This window comes from Perca fluviatilis, chromosome 3 (assembly GCF_010015445.1).
Source record: "Perca fluviatilis chromosome 3, GENO_Pfluv_1.0, whole genome shotgun sequence".
In the NCBI taxonomy this organism is placed as follows: domain Eukaryota; kingdom Metazoa; phylum Chordata; class Actinopteri; order Perciformes; family Percidae; genus Perca; species Perca fluviatilis.
Genome location: NC_053114.1, coordinates 11,236,571 through 11,253,983, shown reverse-complemented (window position 1 = coordinate 11,253,983; position 17,413 = coordinate 11,236,571). Strand labels below are relative to the sequence as shown.

Genomic DNA, 17,413 nt, shown 5'->3' with positions numbered 1-17,413 from the left:
CGTGAGTTCAGTGACTGCTGTGTTTTTGTTTTTGTGTAAACATGCCTGAACAACAGTGTACTGGCACCGGGACTATCCAGCTACCAGGCTGCTCTCGCCGGCCCGTGGAGGTGGGCTGTGTTAAACGGACTGGTGTAGAAATAAAATCCAACTAGCTACTGCTAACTGCTGGTGGAGCTTGTGACTGTTAAATGCCGACCATTCGACATTCCACGCTAATTCACGGCTGTGTTTATACTCTGTGTTTAGCTACACCAATACTAGTATGTGTTAGCTGAACTTTACGGATCCTGCTTGCAAGTGTCCGCTCATTTAGACCACAAACTGGACTACATCCAACTTCAACGAAACTCCCAACTTGAGTTCAGAGACTGCTGTGTTTTTGTTGTTGTGGAAACATGCCTGAATAGTGTACCGGACTGTCCAGCTACCAGGCCTGCTAGCCCTCCGAGCTAGAGATGCTCTGTCGCCGAGTAAAAGAGGTGGGCTGTGTTAACACTAAGTGGTGCAGAAACGTGGTGATTTGTATCCATTGAACTGCTAACTGCTGGTGGAGTTTGTGACTGTTAAATGCCGACCATTCTACATTGCACGCTAATTCACGGCTGTGTTTATGCTCGGTGTTTACAGCCCACCAAGCGCTAATGCTAGTATGTGTTAGCTGAACTTCACGGAGCCTATAAAGTGTGTGTACTAAATGTAGCCCGTTTCGTATGTCGTTTTTATATAATGTCGTTTTTATATTAAATGTGTAACACCACTTGAATCACGATGAAACGTTTTTTCGTGTATATGGTTGAAATGACAATAAAACACGCTTGAGTTGAGTTGAATGCCTCTGTCGGTCTGTCAAGCGGTAGGCGTGGCTTGGGAGTGGACTCAAAGCAACGAAGCAGGTGCATTCTGGGATTTGGTGTTTTTCATCCATATAAGACCAAAACACATTTTCTGGCTTTTCTCGGCCTAGAAGGCACAAATTTCAAAAAAATTTAATTAAATATTGAGAAGTGTGAGCTGCAAGGTCTGTGATACATTCCCATTGTAACTCTTATACGTTGATTATAGCGGCCACTAATGGCCGACCTTTGCCAAATTTGGTACAAATCCTCAGAGCGGCATGCCGAACGAGCAACACATCTACAGTTCTATGTATTTGGAGTCATCCAGTGCAAAAATAAACATATTGAACATTATAACTCATAAAGGACAAACTATTAACATTTCTTACACACAGTGTATCAATCTTGGATGTAACAGTATGAATTAATTTCACAAAGACCCGAAAAACTCTGGACATCTAGGCTGGATGCAAAACCTTCTGTAAGGACTAGGAAGACAAAAAAAAAAACATCAGCAGAAAGGGCAACTGTTAGCTTTTAGCTCCAAAAGACCTTAAGTTTCGACTATTTATAATTATTAACTTATAAAGTTATGAATCAGAAGTGCCGTTTGGCGTTGTATACAACATGCTCAACCTCAGAAGTGGTTAAAAGGCCCAAACTGGTATATGTTGACTATAGCGCCCCCTAATGGCCAATCTTCGCCAAAAAAACTTTTATTTCTTTACTGTCATACATTAAATCAGAGTAAACTTTTTCTGTTTTAGATCAATAAATATTAAAAAAAAAATTGCATTTGTTGAATGTCAGAATCGAGCGAGGAAGAATTTTTATGTTTTTTTTTATCACTTATATCAAAGTCAGAAGTATACATACACTAATTTTATTGTGTCTTTAAACAAAAAGAAAACTCCAGATGATTCCATTCTGAGCTTAAGAAGCTTCTGAGTTAATTGGTGGCACACCTGTGGATGCATATAAAGGCACATCTCAAACACATAGCCTCTTTCTTTGACATCATGGGAAAATCAAGAGAAATCAACCAAGACATCAGGAAAAGAATTGTGGGCCTCCACAAGTGTGGCTCCTTAGGTGCAATTTCCAGATGCCTGAAGGTCCCACATTCATCTGTTCAGACAATAATACGCAATTATAATAAACATGGGAATGTACAACCATCATACCGCTCAGGAAGGAGACGGATTCTGAGTCCCAGAGAGGAGCGTTTTTTGTTCAGAAATCAGATCATTTTCGAGGGAGGTGCGAAATATGCGAATCAATCCCAGGACAACAGCAAAAGACCTTGTGAAGATGCTAGCTGAAACTGGTAAGACCTGTGTGGCATTATCCACAGTAAAACGAGTCCTGTACCACCATGATCTAAAAGGTTACTCTGGGAGAAGAAAGCCATTACTTCAAAACCACCATAAAAAAGCCAGACTACAGTTTGCAACTGCACATGGGGACAAAAATCTTAATTTCTGGAGACATGTCCTGTGGTCTGACGAAACAAAAATTGAACTGTTCGGCCATAATGATAAACGGTATATTTGGAGGAAAAAGGGCGAAGCTTTGAAGCCTCAGAACACCATCCCAACTGTGAAGTATGGGGGTGGTAGTATAATGTTGTGGGGCTGCTTTGCTGCAGAAGGGACTGGAGCACTTCACAAAATAGATGGCATCATGAGAAAAGAAAATTTTGTGGATATATTGAAGCAACATCTGAAGACATCAGCCAGGAAGTTAAAGGGATACTTCACCGATTTAGCATTCAGCTTTGTATCAGTAGAAACCCGATAGTATTTCTGAATGACCGTGCCTCCCTCCCTCATGTCCCCCTGAGACGAGAGATTTCTGCATTTGGGGCCTGGAAAAAATCTTCCGATGACGTAAAATGACGATTTTTGCGTCATTGGAAGATTTTGGGCAACAGAAACAAGGACTACAGCCAGTAGTAGGATCTACTTCGGTATGTTTTCAACGCGCCACAGGGGTTGGACTGCCAGTCTGGCCGAGAGGTATTCCGAATGAAAACGACTGTCAGCCATCTTGAATCTTCGCTAAACAGGCTTTTGGTTTTCAGCAGAAAACATTTACAACAATTATCTGCATTCAAACTACCGGACGTGTGTACCACCGGGATACATCGGTACAGATCGGAGAATATGGAGGAAACGTTTTTACAGACTGAATACTCGGCACTCGGCTAGGGGACATCCTCATTGGCTAGGTGGAAAGCTAATGCTAGCTGTTCACCTGTCCCAGCCATCCTGCTTGCAAGTGTCTGCTCATTAAACAACAAGCTGGACTACATCCTCCTTCAACGAAAATCCCAACGTGAGTTCAGTGACTGCTGTGTTTTTGTTGTTGTGGAAACATGCCTGAACAACAGTGTACGGAACGGGACTATCCAGCTTCCAGGCTGCTCGCCCGGCCCCGTGGAGGTGGGCTGTTATACGGACTGGTGTAGAAATAAAACCCAACTAGCTACTGCTAACTGCTGGTGGAGCTTGTGACTGTTAAATGCCGACCATTCGACATTCCACGCTAATTACGGCTGTGTTTATACTGTGTGTTTAGCTACACCAATGCTAGTATGCGTTAGCTGAACTTTACGGATCCTGCTTGCAAGTGTCCGCTCATTTAGACCACAAACTGGACTACATCCAACTTCAACGACACTCCCAACGTGAGTTCAGAGACTGCCGTGTTTTTGTTGTTGTGGAAACCTGCCTGAATAGTGTACCGGACTGTCCAGCTACCAGGCCTGCTAGCCCTCCGAGCTAGAGATGCTCTGTCGCCAGGTAAAAGAGGTGGGCTGTGTTAACACCGAGGTGTGGTGATTTGTATCCATTTAACTGCTAACTGCTGGTGGAGTTTGTGACTGTTAAATGCCGACCATTCTACATTACACACTAATTCAGCGGCTGTGTTTATGCTCCGGTGTTTACAGCCCGCGCAAAAAACGCTAATGCTAGTATGCGTTAGCTGAACTTTACGGAGCCTATAAAGTGTGTGTACTAAATGTAGCCTGTTTCGTATGTCGTTTTTATATAATGTCGTTTTTATATATGTTAAATGTGTAACACCACTTGAGTCACCATGAAACGTTGTTTCGTGTATATGGTTGAAATGACAATAAAACACGCTTGAGTTGAGTTGAATGCCTCTGTCGGTCTGTCAAGCGGTAGGCGTGGCTTGGGAGTGGACTCAAAGCAACGAAGCAGGTGCATTCTGGGATTTGGTGTTTTTCATCCATATAAGACCAAAACACATTTTCTGGCTTTTCTCGGCCTAGAAGGCACCAATTTCAATTTTTTTCACATTTCTACTACATAAGTGACCCAATTTAAAGATATATTCAGCTTTCCAGCGGTGAAATATTCCTTTAAAGCTTGGGCGCAAATGGATCTTCCAAATGGACAATGACCCCAAGTATACCTCTAAATTAGTTACAAAGTGGCTTAAGGACAACAAAGTCAAGGTATTGGAGTGGCCATCAAAAAGCCCTGATCTCAATCCCATAGAAAGCTTGTGGAAGCAAAAAACGTTTTGCCCAAGTGAAACAGTTTCGGGGCAATTCTACCAAATACTAAGGAAGTGTATGTATACTTCTGACTGTGATGAAAGTGCAAAAAAATTTTTAATATTTATTGATCTAAAACAGAAAAAGTTTACTCTGATTTAATGTATGACAGTAAAGAAATAAAAGTTTTTGTGTTTTTTTTCTGAAGTGTATGTAAATATCTGGTTTCAACTGTAAGTCCTGACCACCCTCTCGGTCGATATTGGGGTTTAATGTGCAGTTGAAATCTCCTCCCATAATAATTTCCCCTCTTAATGATGCAAGTGACAGAAAAATGTTATGAAAGTCTGGGTCGTCCTTATTGAGGCCGTATATATTAACCAAGTTGAGGTGATGGCCAAACAGACTTCCTTGTAAAATTATATAGGCTACTTGCTCTAGGGGTCTAAACTGGTAGTGCTTATCTGAATGGGGATGGTTTTGTGGATTAAAATAGCCACACCCCTGCCATGAGATGAAAAATTAGCTGCATAGACCTGTCCCTGCCATCTTCTTCTCAGTCTAATAACCTCAGCCAACACCAAGTGTGTTTCCTGAAAGAACACAATTTTAGAACCCAAGTGTTTAAAGGACAATTCCAGCGCAAAATGAACCTAGGGGTTAATAACAGATGTGTACCCACTCGATCGTTCTCTGGGACATGTTTTCATGTTAATCGAATGTGTTTGTAGCTTGAAAGAAGCTAGCGCGGACCGCTGATTAGCTTACAACGCTAGTATTCGGGACACATGGAAAGTAAAAACAAATCACTATTTTGTACCACTTAAAAGGCTCAAAACTAAAAGGTCCAAACTTCAACAGTAGCATAATGAGGGTCCCTAAATGTTAACCGAAGCATTGAGAACTTTGTAAGTGTACAGACAGTTTATTGAAAAGATAGATTATAAAGACACTCGCGTTCATGTTTACCAGTCTTGAACTTACAGCTGGCGACACAAACTAAAATCAAAAGCAATTTGCTCAATATATCTAAAATAATAGCACTGATGTAAACATAACTTTCTAGTGTAGCTATTTACTCAGTGGATAACTGTCCATCTGGTCCCTCCGGTCTGGGTCGCCGTCTCCAATTTATTTTCGGGACATGTAAAAAAGTTTCAAGTACAGCCCTGTTTATCAGAGGGGGGAAATCTTCAGACTGTCTCTGGGTGTCGCGACGCAACAGGTCCCACTCCGTGCAACACAGACACTCCTGTTTGGTGGCCATAGCTTCACAATGTCCGCAGGTAGCTACACCACCAGTTTCCCGAAGTACGAGGCTGTGTTGTGGCATTGACTACCGGTAGCTCTCTCGTAGCCCTTTCACAGAGCTCCCACAGCTCTTCGTTCATCATATGAATCATTATCATATCCCCAACCGGCACCGTCAGACACCGCCTACCAAGAGCCTGGGTCTGTTCGAGGTTTCTTCCCAAGAGGGAGTTTTTCCTTGCCACTGTCGCACTGCTTGCTCTTGAGGGAATTACTGTAATTGTTGGAATTGTTGGGGCTTTGTAAATTATAGAGTGTGGTCTAGACCTACTCTATCTGTAAAGTGTCTCGAGATAACTCGTGTTATGATTTGATACTATAAATAAAATTGAATTGAATTGAATAAACGTCTGTACACTTACAATGTTCTCAATGCTTTGGGGACCCTCATTATGCTACCGTTGAGGTTTGGTGATATTTTGAGTCTTCTGAGTTGTATAAATAGCGATTTCTTTTTACTTTCCCTGTACCCCGAATACTTCTTTCAAGCTCCCAGAGAACGATCAAGTGGGTACACATCTGTTATTAACCCCTAGGTTTGTTTTGCGCCGGTATTGTCCTTTAAGTCGCGAAGGCATGACCTGTCCACTGGGGAACATAGCCAGACCACCGGGCACTCTCTGGATTGTTTTCGGGAGCGGGAGGCGACAAAGGTGGGGAGAAATCAGAAGCAGGATCCCGGTAGGGCCTGCTAGCACACAGATTGACAATGCCAAGCCTTCTACTCACCAACACCAGATTGATCACACACAAAATGGATGAGCTACAAATCCACACGGAACTGTTGCGTGATGATTATCACAGAATAAGCCTGGCTGAACACACTTATCACGGACAGCAGCTAGAAGCTAGCAGGGCGAACTAGCTACCAGCAGGATAGAGACAGGGTAGGTGAATTTAAACAATGTCTGAGTTGAAAACGCATGTTGTTGTCACGTAAGGGCCCTGTTCATGTTGCACAGACATTTTAATTGCATAAGAGGCAAAAAGGCACTTTAAAACTGCAGTTTTAGCTAAGTGGAAGCTCGTAGACGTAGCTGCAGCTACTCCGTGTTGACCACACCGATTCGGCTCGTTTTTTTTTCTATCGACTGTACTCGCATATTTATAGCGCTCAAGATTAACGTAAAAATTGGCCGGAATTCTCCTTTTAAGCAATGTGTCCTGTGTTTAGGAGTGCCTGCAGTCTACAACCAGGGCATGGTCCCCATGGCAATGCCAGCAGCCGTGCCAGCTGTTGGGGGCCAGGGGCCAGTGTGCAGTGAGGAGGACCTGAAGGCTCTGCAGGACATGTTCCCCAACCTGGATAAAGAGGTGGTTCGCACTGTGCTGGACGCACAGCAAGGCAACAAAGACGCTGCTATCAACTCTCTGCTGCAGATGGCTGAAGAGCTCTAACTCCAGAACACAAGCTTACAGCGGGGACACACACACACACACACTGCAGCCATACCTGAGCTCCCAGGCTCCCTGGTAGCCACATATATCTGTTTCCTCTCCCTTTATTGAATCCTGGTTGGCAGATGTATTTGGTAAAATCATGTCAGACTGATTTAGGTTTGTATCACTGTCTGTATTCCCAGGGTTTGATTTGCACTGTTTGAGTTATAGTGAGTCAAGTTCAGAGTCCATCTTCTGTTTATGTTAATACTGTTGTTACTAGTATGTGTACTTCTGCTGTTTCATATGTAGCTGGAAAAAGGAAAATGCATTCAGAATCTGATAAATTATTATGGCTATATTAAATTATATAGAATTGTATATGGTGATGGGAGAATTGTGAATTAACAAATGACCTGAGGGATTGAGGTGAGAACTGCCACGTCACACCACACTGAGTGAACTGATTCATGAAACCCATTTTTAATCACTGTAGTAAGAATGTCCAGGTTGTTTTAAAGTAATATCCTGTGGAGTATTTTTTGCAGAGAGATGCTTGAGAATGAAGATGTCCCTGTTATGATAAAATCTGGATGTTTTGAAGTTTGGCATGATGTTGTCTGTAGAGCTTTTGAGACCAAAACACTTTTATCCAAGTTGTCTACACACTTAGTGAAGACCTAAACAAAGTAATTCAGTCCACTTTTAATGAGCTTAATATCCACATATGTATTTATACATAATTTCTGCCCCCTGAGCAGTGAGGCCTAAGACAGTGATCTGATTTCCATATAATGTGCTCTGGATGTTCATGGTCCCCAGAAGCTGACTCATAATGTTTTTGTTTCCTTAACTTTACTATAGTGCCACCTTGAAGTAAAAGCTTGTGCATGAGGAAAATAAACTGATTTGTGGAGCTCTTTCATGCTTCATAGTTTGACTGCAGCTTCTAACACAGCAAGCAGAGCTTTACATGTTTAGTCTTCTTGTTTTTCAGCCACAGTGTTTGTATGTGTTGTAGTTCCTTTAGCTTTACATTGACACTTAGAGTTTACAAGGTCTTGATTCTAATGTGCTTTCTGCCAAAGGTTTCTTTTAAGAGTGTGATAGTTCTAACTTTTTACTTGTGATTCCAAAACTATCACTGTTGAAATTCTTAAAATGTCAGTCATTTTATTCTGTGTCATGTGATTCTGTTGTTTGACACTCACTGCTTCACAGCATCTGGAAATCCAAGCACATGCAATTTAAGTTGGCGCTGTGGGAAGGAAAAGCCTTTATGTGGGATGTAGGACTGATAAGACAACATGACATATTTAGATACCTGTGTTCAATGTTAACAAGAGCTTAATTTAAGCCACTTAAGCTTTTCAGCTAGGAAAAAATGGCAATGCCAAAAGGAACGGGAGAATGAATAGAAGACTCTTTGTTACAGAGATAAGATGTCTTACAAGATATGGTCGCTAGTAAAAATAGCTTTATCCAGCCAAGTGTCATGTATATGCTTTGTCAGTAAATTCACAGGTTTGTTACAATTACAGTATAAGTAAGACAATATAGGTAAGAGGAAGTGATCAGCAGAAGAATAATATACACTTATTTACCCAGGCTGCTTCAGACTAGACCACATGCCCCTGTGAGCGCCATGACCATGCTGTGCATCAGTGTTCCACCAACTTGTTACCACAAGTTTTACAATTATTCTTGGAATTCAAGTCAATAAACCTCATTTAGATTTAATCATATACAATTTTTTTAGTTAAAAAAGCAGAAATTATGATTTTTTTTTACTTATAGTTAAGATAAGAGGATGATGAGTGGATGATCCCAGACTGGTATACGTCAAAGTTTAGTCAGGAAACTGTTTTGAAACCATGTTTTTTTTTATTATTATTAAAATGCTATAAAATTAAATCAAGGAACCAAACTTCAATGAAAGTAGTGAACTGATCATTAATTTTACTTGCCAAGAGTGTTGAATGGAACCATGTTATTTTTGGGCAATTTGGTTGAGAAACTTTGAAAAGGGTCAAATTTGACCCGAGGACAACACAAGGATTGACCCTTGTGTTGTCCTTCCGTCAACCTTGAAACCTTTTGACGTTTTTGACGCCTTTTTTTCACAGTTTGTTTTTGCTTTTTCAAACGTTTTAAATTGTTAAATTTTTCTTCTACACATTTTCAGCACTTATTTCTACGTCCCATATTTTCTGATATAAAAAGAAATTTCAAACGGGTCAATGTGACTCGAAGTCAACACAAGGGTAATAACCTCATTGTCATGTTCATAAAAACTATTTGAGATGATTTGAGCTTCGTGACATGGTGCATTACCCTGCTGGAAAAAGCCATTAGAAGATGGGTACAGTGTGAAGATGGGTAAGCTTGCAGCTTAATTACCAGTGTTTTACCACGTCTCTGGTTATACAACTGTTAAAAAAGATGCTACATTTTTTTTAGGTTGCATAGGTTGAATCTATCTCTATCTCTATCCAGTTGCTTCTACCATACACTGAAAAAATTGAAACATTGACTTTAATTAAATTTATTATGTCAACCAATTCCATGTATTTTTATTAGGTTAGTTAAAAGCAAAAATATTAAGGTCATTTAATTTAATTAACTTATGTTACAGTAACACAGTGATTGTTAATTCAGCCAATTAATTTTTTAAACATTAGATTAACGAGAGATATTTAAGCTTAACCAAATTAAGTCAGTTATGTTATATGAACCTAAATAATATATGTACAGTGTACATATTTTACATTTGTTATTTCAGCATATGTTATTAGTCATGAGCTAATACATTTACGTTCAGTTAATGAAAAAAGGTTTTCATCCAATTTAAGTTTTACTAATTACTTTAACATAATTCAAGTTTGTCAACAGGTTCCACACAAATTAATTTAGTACACCGAATATATTTTTCTTTTTTACTTTATTCACCAACACAGCAGTGATTCAATAACATTTTGGTGCAATTGTACTACAGTAACATTACAATGTAGTAACATTTGAACGCATGTTTAACATTTGAACGCATGTCCGGAATAACAGCTGCAAATATTAGTGGATTGATTAGTTGTTTGACAGAAAATGTATCAATAATTCTGACTTCTAGGAAAAGAGCCAACATAAATGGGAATATTTTGTTTCTTTAGTAGTACAGTAAACTGAATCTCGTTTGTGAACTGTGAAAAATAAAACATTTTAGGTTGAACCTTGGTATATAAAATGTCAGAAAAGGTCAGTTTCCAAAAGCCCAAACTACTAACAAAACAAATTTAACAACAGATAAGTAATGAAATGTTAGTTGCAGCCATACATAGACAATACTTGCAATTGTGACATCGTCCAACACTCCCAACAGTTGTCAACTTCCTTAATGCAGAATAACAATACAGCAAAACTTCCCTATGTGACTGTAGGGAGACTGTAAGAAGACTGTAAACCTGTTTATTAGACCATATGGTCTAATAAACAGGTTTACAGTCTTCAAAATTAGTTTGTAACAAAATAATGGTCTCTCTACAGCATTGCCACTGATTGCGACCAAATCAGTGATTGGCTAGTTGTTTGACAGAAAATGTATCAATAATTCTGACTTACAGGAAAAGAGCCAACATAAATGAGAATATTTTCTTGTTTCTTTAGTCATACAGTAAACTGAATCTTGTTTGTGAACTGTGAAAATAAGACATTTTAGATTGAACCTTGGTGTATAAAATGTCAGAAAGGGTCAGTTTCCAAAAGCCCAAACAACTAATAGAAAAAAAATTTAACAGATAGGTAATGAAATAATGTGAGTTGCAGTCATACATGTAATAAACAATACTTACAATTGTGACATGATCCAACACTCCAACAGTTGTCAACTTCCATAATGCAGAATAACAATACAGACAAACTTCCCTTTGTGACTATATGGTCTAACAGACTTCACTTACAGTCTTCAAATTTGTTTGTAACAAAATAATGGTCTATCTACAGCCTTGCCACTGATCACATCCAAATCAGTACAGTCTGTTCTTGGGCAGCTGTACCTTTGCTGAGAGTCTGCAAGCATCCATTTGAAGGAACATCTTCTGAAGTACTTCAAACAAGGCTTTCAGTTCCTTGGGATAACTGAGGTCCAGTGCATATATTACACCCATTAAGAGTGCACATGCACAGGCGATGTCTCCCAAGTTGTGTAGTACTTCAACACCTTCAATCACTATTCCAAAATCAGCTGGAGGAGTGGTGGCATCCCCTCCCTCAACATTGACGCTGTAGATGGCAAAGGTGAGTTGCTCAAGCTCCCTCTCAGCAGCTACAACATTGGCATCCTTTACAGAGGAAAGACAGAAAGGAGAAAAACGATTTGAAATTAGAAACCTTTTTTCCCCATAATTCCAAAAAGTACATTTTGCAATTCAGATTTCCTGTATATAATAATTTAATTGTAATAGCATCACACCTTAAACAGTGCTATGTGTATACAAATAAGATGTAGTGCTGGGTGATTGTAACAAACTTAAGCAATATCCCTTTTTATCATTTACATTATTTAATATAAACTAGGGCTTTGACTCCGAACTTCGTTATTCGAATATCATTCGAATATTTAAAAAAATAATGATAATCGAACGAATATTAGCCAGCCCTTAATATTCGAACCTGTTATGGGCATTATTTTTTGTAAATGCGTTTGCTTGTAAACGTTGTTTTTAGTTCAGATTCCGAGGCTTTTTTACGCATTTCAAAATGTAACTACACGTCGCGGCGACGCACGTCTCTCGGCCGTGGCTCGGTACAGTACATTCCCCCCTAATTCTCAAAGAAAGCTGGCTTGCCCAGGGCCAGGCCAGCTCAGCGGCGTCTTTCTCCCGTCGCGTTCCGCTGTCTCTCCTACCTACACCGGCGCCGCAGCCTGTCCCTTCTCTCCTTTCTACCTGCCTGCTCAAGTGCTGCTGCACATGAGGAGAGAGCACAGAGGGGGGAGGGGCTGCTTCTCAGTCACACAACAGAAGAGAAAGGACTGTTTCGGCGGCAACAGGCGAGAAATACATTGCGTGCTCGCTGGACAATACTGGCGACTCTTTTTTATTTTACAGAAAGTCGCTGTCTTTTCTACGTAAAGTCGGCAGATTTGTCGCTAGTCGCTTTTGTGAAAAAAAGTCGCTTAGTTGGCAACACCGCCCACACACACTGGCTCGACGCACACACCAGCACACGAGTATAAACATCAGACCACTTACGTAGGCTACGGTGAAAGCTCCGAACTTCCTGTCGAAAGCACACTGTGTTTAATCCAGGGTCTGACTTAATTTTTTTTTTAAACTGAAGGCATTTAATGGTCAAAATATTAATAAATATTCGAATATATTCGAATATTAATATTAATATACAAACGAATATGAATATGATATGATTTTGGGGCAAAAGTCAGAGCCCTAATATACACCACCACCGCCCACTACCACCTCAGTATAACTGGGAGTACAATTTTCACCTTTCTGATGTCAGAAAAAACTCTAAATGTATAAGTTTAATACAATAATGCCTGGCAGAGTTGCTGTGTTGGATTGCACTGCACAAGTGTTGAAATCCATGGTGGATAATAAATCCCCCTAAAAAAACAAAATAAACAAACCAATTCCACAAATTATGAAAAATTCACAAGATTAATTATTCAAAATTTGGTTTGATACAGGTAGAAACAAAACAACTAAAGTTACCAACCAAGTATTCTTTGAAGAGTATGTTTGGGTCTTCGTTCAGGTATATGCAAAGTGCCCTGAGGATGCATTCCCTCCTCTTTTCAACAGTTTCATTCTGAAGAAACAGAAGACAGATAAACACTCGATAAATGGATGACACCTCAAACAAGGTTATTATTATTATTTTACACTGTTTTGTCCTGCCTTGGTTGCACCGGATTGTTTAGGTCTGCAGAAGCGCACAGAACTCTTTTTTTTACGAGGTTACCACCACTTTATGTCCACATTTAACAGAAGGGAAAGAATAACCAGTAAAGAATCTTGTTGAATCTTGTTGCGGGCAAAAATCCTTGATTATGTTTTGTTAAAAAATAAGATGGAATATGGGGATATTTATGCAATTTTATGCGATGAAATTGCGGGAACTTGCAAAAATTGCGGGAACTTGCAAAAACTGAGGTTTGATGAAAAAGAGAGAAAAAAAGTGATTCCCCAAACACCCTGTTTTTTTTTAAAACTTTATTTCAAAAAATTGTTTACAGATATTCAGTCATCACAATATGTAAACAAATAAGATACAAAAATATATACAAATAATATAATATGAAAGTAAAAATAAAAGTAATAGTCTAAAATTTGAGTAGATATCAGTGGCAGCTGGTGAAAAATTATTCTCGGTGCCATACTTTTTTGTTTCTGTTGAGCGCAATACTAATGGTGCCATTGGTAGTAAATAGGCAACGCAACAGGCATGCTATCAGAAAAGAATGGAAAGTGGACAATAACATGAAATTATTATAAAGTTTATAGGAAATCTTACACTGTATAAAGGATGTATAATATAGAAATGGATATCAAGTGGCTGAACTCAAACCTTTGACTGGAAGAATAGCATACAGGATTTTATGATCAAACTAAATGTAACAAATTGTTAATGTGCTCCAGAAATGCAACAATTAATTGATACAAAACAACATATATACAGTAATATTAGCAAACACACTATTAAGACTTTCTAGAGTACCATATATAACTGGATGATTTTTTATGCTAAGGTCAACTATATACAAAGAAACGTGGTCAGTGCTGCTGTGTGTATATGTGTGTGTGTCATCTTATTTGTACAGGAATTTTGCCCGTCTGTCCTTCTGAGTGGCAAACCTCTCAATGACCCTTTTTATTAAAGTCAGGAATGTCCCTGACAAGTTTCTTCTCCATGGAGAGCATAGCAAGAGCATTCAGGCGATCCTGTGTCATGCTGTTTCTCAGGAAGGTCTTGATCCTCTTCAGTGTAGAGAAGCACCTTTCTGACTCGGCTGTTGTCATGGGTGTGGTGATGAGGATCTTGAGGAGGCTGACAGTCTCTGTGAAAGTGCTCTGAAGGTTGTTCTCCATGAAGAACTGGTACAGGGGCACTGCACCACTACAAGCCTTGAACTCATTGTTCTCATAGATGAGGGACAGTTGGGTTTTGAGCTTGGCCTTGTTCAACATGGGGTACGCCTCCAGGGTTGTTTCAAGCGCTGTATCACACTGTGTTGTGGGAACAACTCTCCGTGCAACAGTGTTGCGCTGATGAGGTTCTGGGTGAAGGAGAACCTCTCCTTGGCATGAATCAGGATGGTATCACATACCTGTAAAAGATACATCATCAGCTTTAATTTGCAATAAAGCTATTTTGATGCAAGTGATCCTGACTGAACACATGCCTATGTCCAAGTCAAGTATATGATTACTAAGGTGCTGATTTTCAGGGTTTTTGGTTTTGGCTACATACTACCAGGCCTGAAAAAAAGTTCTAAGGGAAACACTGACAATTACATCAATTACAACTTACCTCAGTAGCCAACCTCTGTTGTTTTCCTGGTCCCAGCATCCTCCGTCGCTTTATGTGCTGTTGCTGCTCGTCAGATGCGCTATCCCCACACAAAGAGGGAATGGAGGCCCTGGGTCCAAAAAATAAAGCTTAATTTGATAACTTGCCATCAGACTTCTTAACTCACTGTAACCCCCCCTTAACACACACACACATAACCACTCATATATATACATATATATATAAATATATATATATATACATATATATATATATATATATATATATATATATATATATATATATATATATATGTATATATATACACACACACACACACACACAACACAAACTATGTCTAGTAACTGCTTTTAACCTGTGATGTACATAATTAACTTACGTTATTACGTTTTTTAAGCCTTTTTCTATTACATTTTATGAGAGGGATGCAACATAATTTTGTTCTGCTGTGCACTTGTCCTATGTAAGCAATAGTCTGAATGACAATAAAGTTAATCTTCAATAACAACTAGGCCTCTTCTAGAAATTGACCTGGTGGACACCTGAATAAGCCTGTTATAACTAACTGTGTAATACTTTCCTGCATTATTATCCAAGTCTGATTGTGTCTTCTCTTTCCTTTTAAAATACTAAAACAAATATAATTGTGATGTGCTCTATGATAATCACTCACTTTGATGACAAGACACATTTAGGCTTTTACACTGTTGGAAGTGAGCTATTCATCTTTCTAACAACAACAGCTTTATCAGCCAATAGTAAATATAGTTATTTACCTGATTGTTAGCATGCTGTCTGTGAACCTCTGGACAAGTGCTTTAATGAAGACTGGGTCGATGTTCCTCTTCTGCAGCTGGCTGAAAAGCATGTCCACATTTGGCATGATCTTGTAAAACAGTGCCAGGAAAAAACAGAAAGCCTCGTCTTCAAGCATCCTCACAAAGCCCCCAGCCTCTCTGACAGTCGGGTGATCAAAGTTACCAGAGTCTCTGATGGTCTGGAAACACGTTAGGAGGTCATTCTTGTGCTCGTACACAGTGTTTACAGCGTGACTGTGGAAGTTCCACCATGTTGTAGAGGCTCTGGGGAGTCTATGCGCAACCACTTGGTCAAGCACGGTGATTCTCCAGAGAAGAAAGCATAAAATCCTGCAAGGTCGGAAAAGAAAGTGCCGATCCTGGGGCTGCGTGAAGTAGCCTGCTGCATGATGGGGTTCAGCTGATGTGCATAGCAGTGGATGTAGTGCGCATTTTCATACACATCCACTATTTTACGCTGGGCCCAGTTCTTTCACCCGAACTTTCTCCGACAAAGTTCTCCTCTCAAACGGATCTTGGAGGAGAGATTTCACCGAGTTAGGGTTGGGTCTTGGAGTATCGTTTGCACTCGCCATTGTCGTCTAGTAAAAATGACGCCCCTAGAGCCCGGTCCTTATATTATCAGGGGCGAGCTTGGGGCGATAAAATAATCGCCCTTCTTGGATTCGATTTAAGAACGCTGATTGGCTAAATTTTATGTCATACATTCATATCTTAAATTAGCAATTGATTTTCAAATGATTTTCTATCATATTTTACACTTATTACTGGGTGCATTCCATATTTCAAGCACACAAATATTGACATACTGATGTTTTTATCATTATTATGATTACAGGATCATTATATTATTTTTTATTTTTTTATTTATTTTAATTATTTATTTATTTTTTATTTTTTTGTGGCTTAAGGGGGGCAGCGCCCTAGCGCCCTCTATTGGCCAGCCGCCACTGATATCTTAGCAGAAAGTTGAAAAATGTTGCGTTTACTTCACACAAGAGCAGACATTTTCCCCTGTTGCCGTGGGAACGTTATGAAGTGACGTAATTACGCAACGTGAACTTCATCGAAAAGCAGGGTGTTGGAGGTTGATTTTGACATGTACTTTGAGTCTCTTAAGTTGGTATCCAATAAGAAAGCTATCTTAATATCTGATATCTACCAGTGGCGGCTGGCCAATAGAGGGCGATAGGGCGCTGCCCCCCTTAAGCCACAAAAAAATAAAAAATAAAAAAATAATTAAAATAACAACCTGACCTCTCAATCAGACAGCAGGCTAGCGAGAAAGGGAAGCAGTATATGCGCGGCTTCTCCCATAGCTGGTACACCAGGAAGGCTTGGCTAGCTGGGTGCACTCATGCTAATGCTTTATTTTGCTTTCCGTGCTTGCTTTTTAAAACGACGGGGACAGATCCAGCATGGACAGTTACCGGAGTGAGGGATATGAAGCACCTGTCAGAGAAGGTAAAGAAACATGAGAACACCAGGGCACCCCAGCTAACAATTTTTGGTTCCCAGAACGTTCTGGGAACGTTCTTTTTTTGGTTGCGCGAACGTTCCCTGAAGGTTAGGTTTGATTGTGTTTTGGTTGTGTCGTTATTATGGAAAGTTGGTTGAACGTTCTTGGAACGTTCGTTTTTGGTTACATCGAATGTTCTCCGAACGTTGTCAGAACGTTCCCCTAACGTTGCAACCTTTAGAGAACCTTCCCCTAACGTTGTAACCTTTATGGAACCTTCCCCCAACGTTCCCCTAACGTTGTAACCTTTATGGAACGTTCCCCTAACGTTCTTTTTTACATTCCCCTAACCTTTAACAAACTTTAACAACAATGATACTAATTTTATTATTACTTTAAACCGTCTGCATGAGCAGGAATGAATTATTATATATTAGCAGGAATGAATGAACAGGCAAACTTGATTGGATTTAAAACTTTAATTTACAATATACAAAGAATAATAAACAACATACAAAATAGATAAGGATGTAGAGTG

General features: G+C 39.6%; 1 protein-coding gene across 1 annotated transcript in view; it reads left to right on the top strand.

Moving 5' to 3' along the window:
• LOC120556010 (toll interacting protein) overlaps positions 1-8,232 on the top strand; it is a 45,779-nt gene extending 37,547 nt beyond the window's left edge. Inside the window, exon 6 of the mRNA XM_039795299.1 lies at positions 6,851-8,232. Within this exon, the coding sequence (XP_039651233.1) occupies positions 6,851-7,074 (224 nt within the window). The 3' untranslated portion in view covers positions 7,075-8,232. The remainder of the gene's footprint in view (positions 1-6,850) is intronic.
• Positions 8,233-17,413: the final 9,181 nt, after the last annotated feature.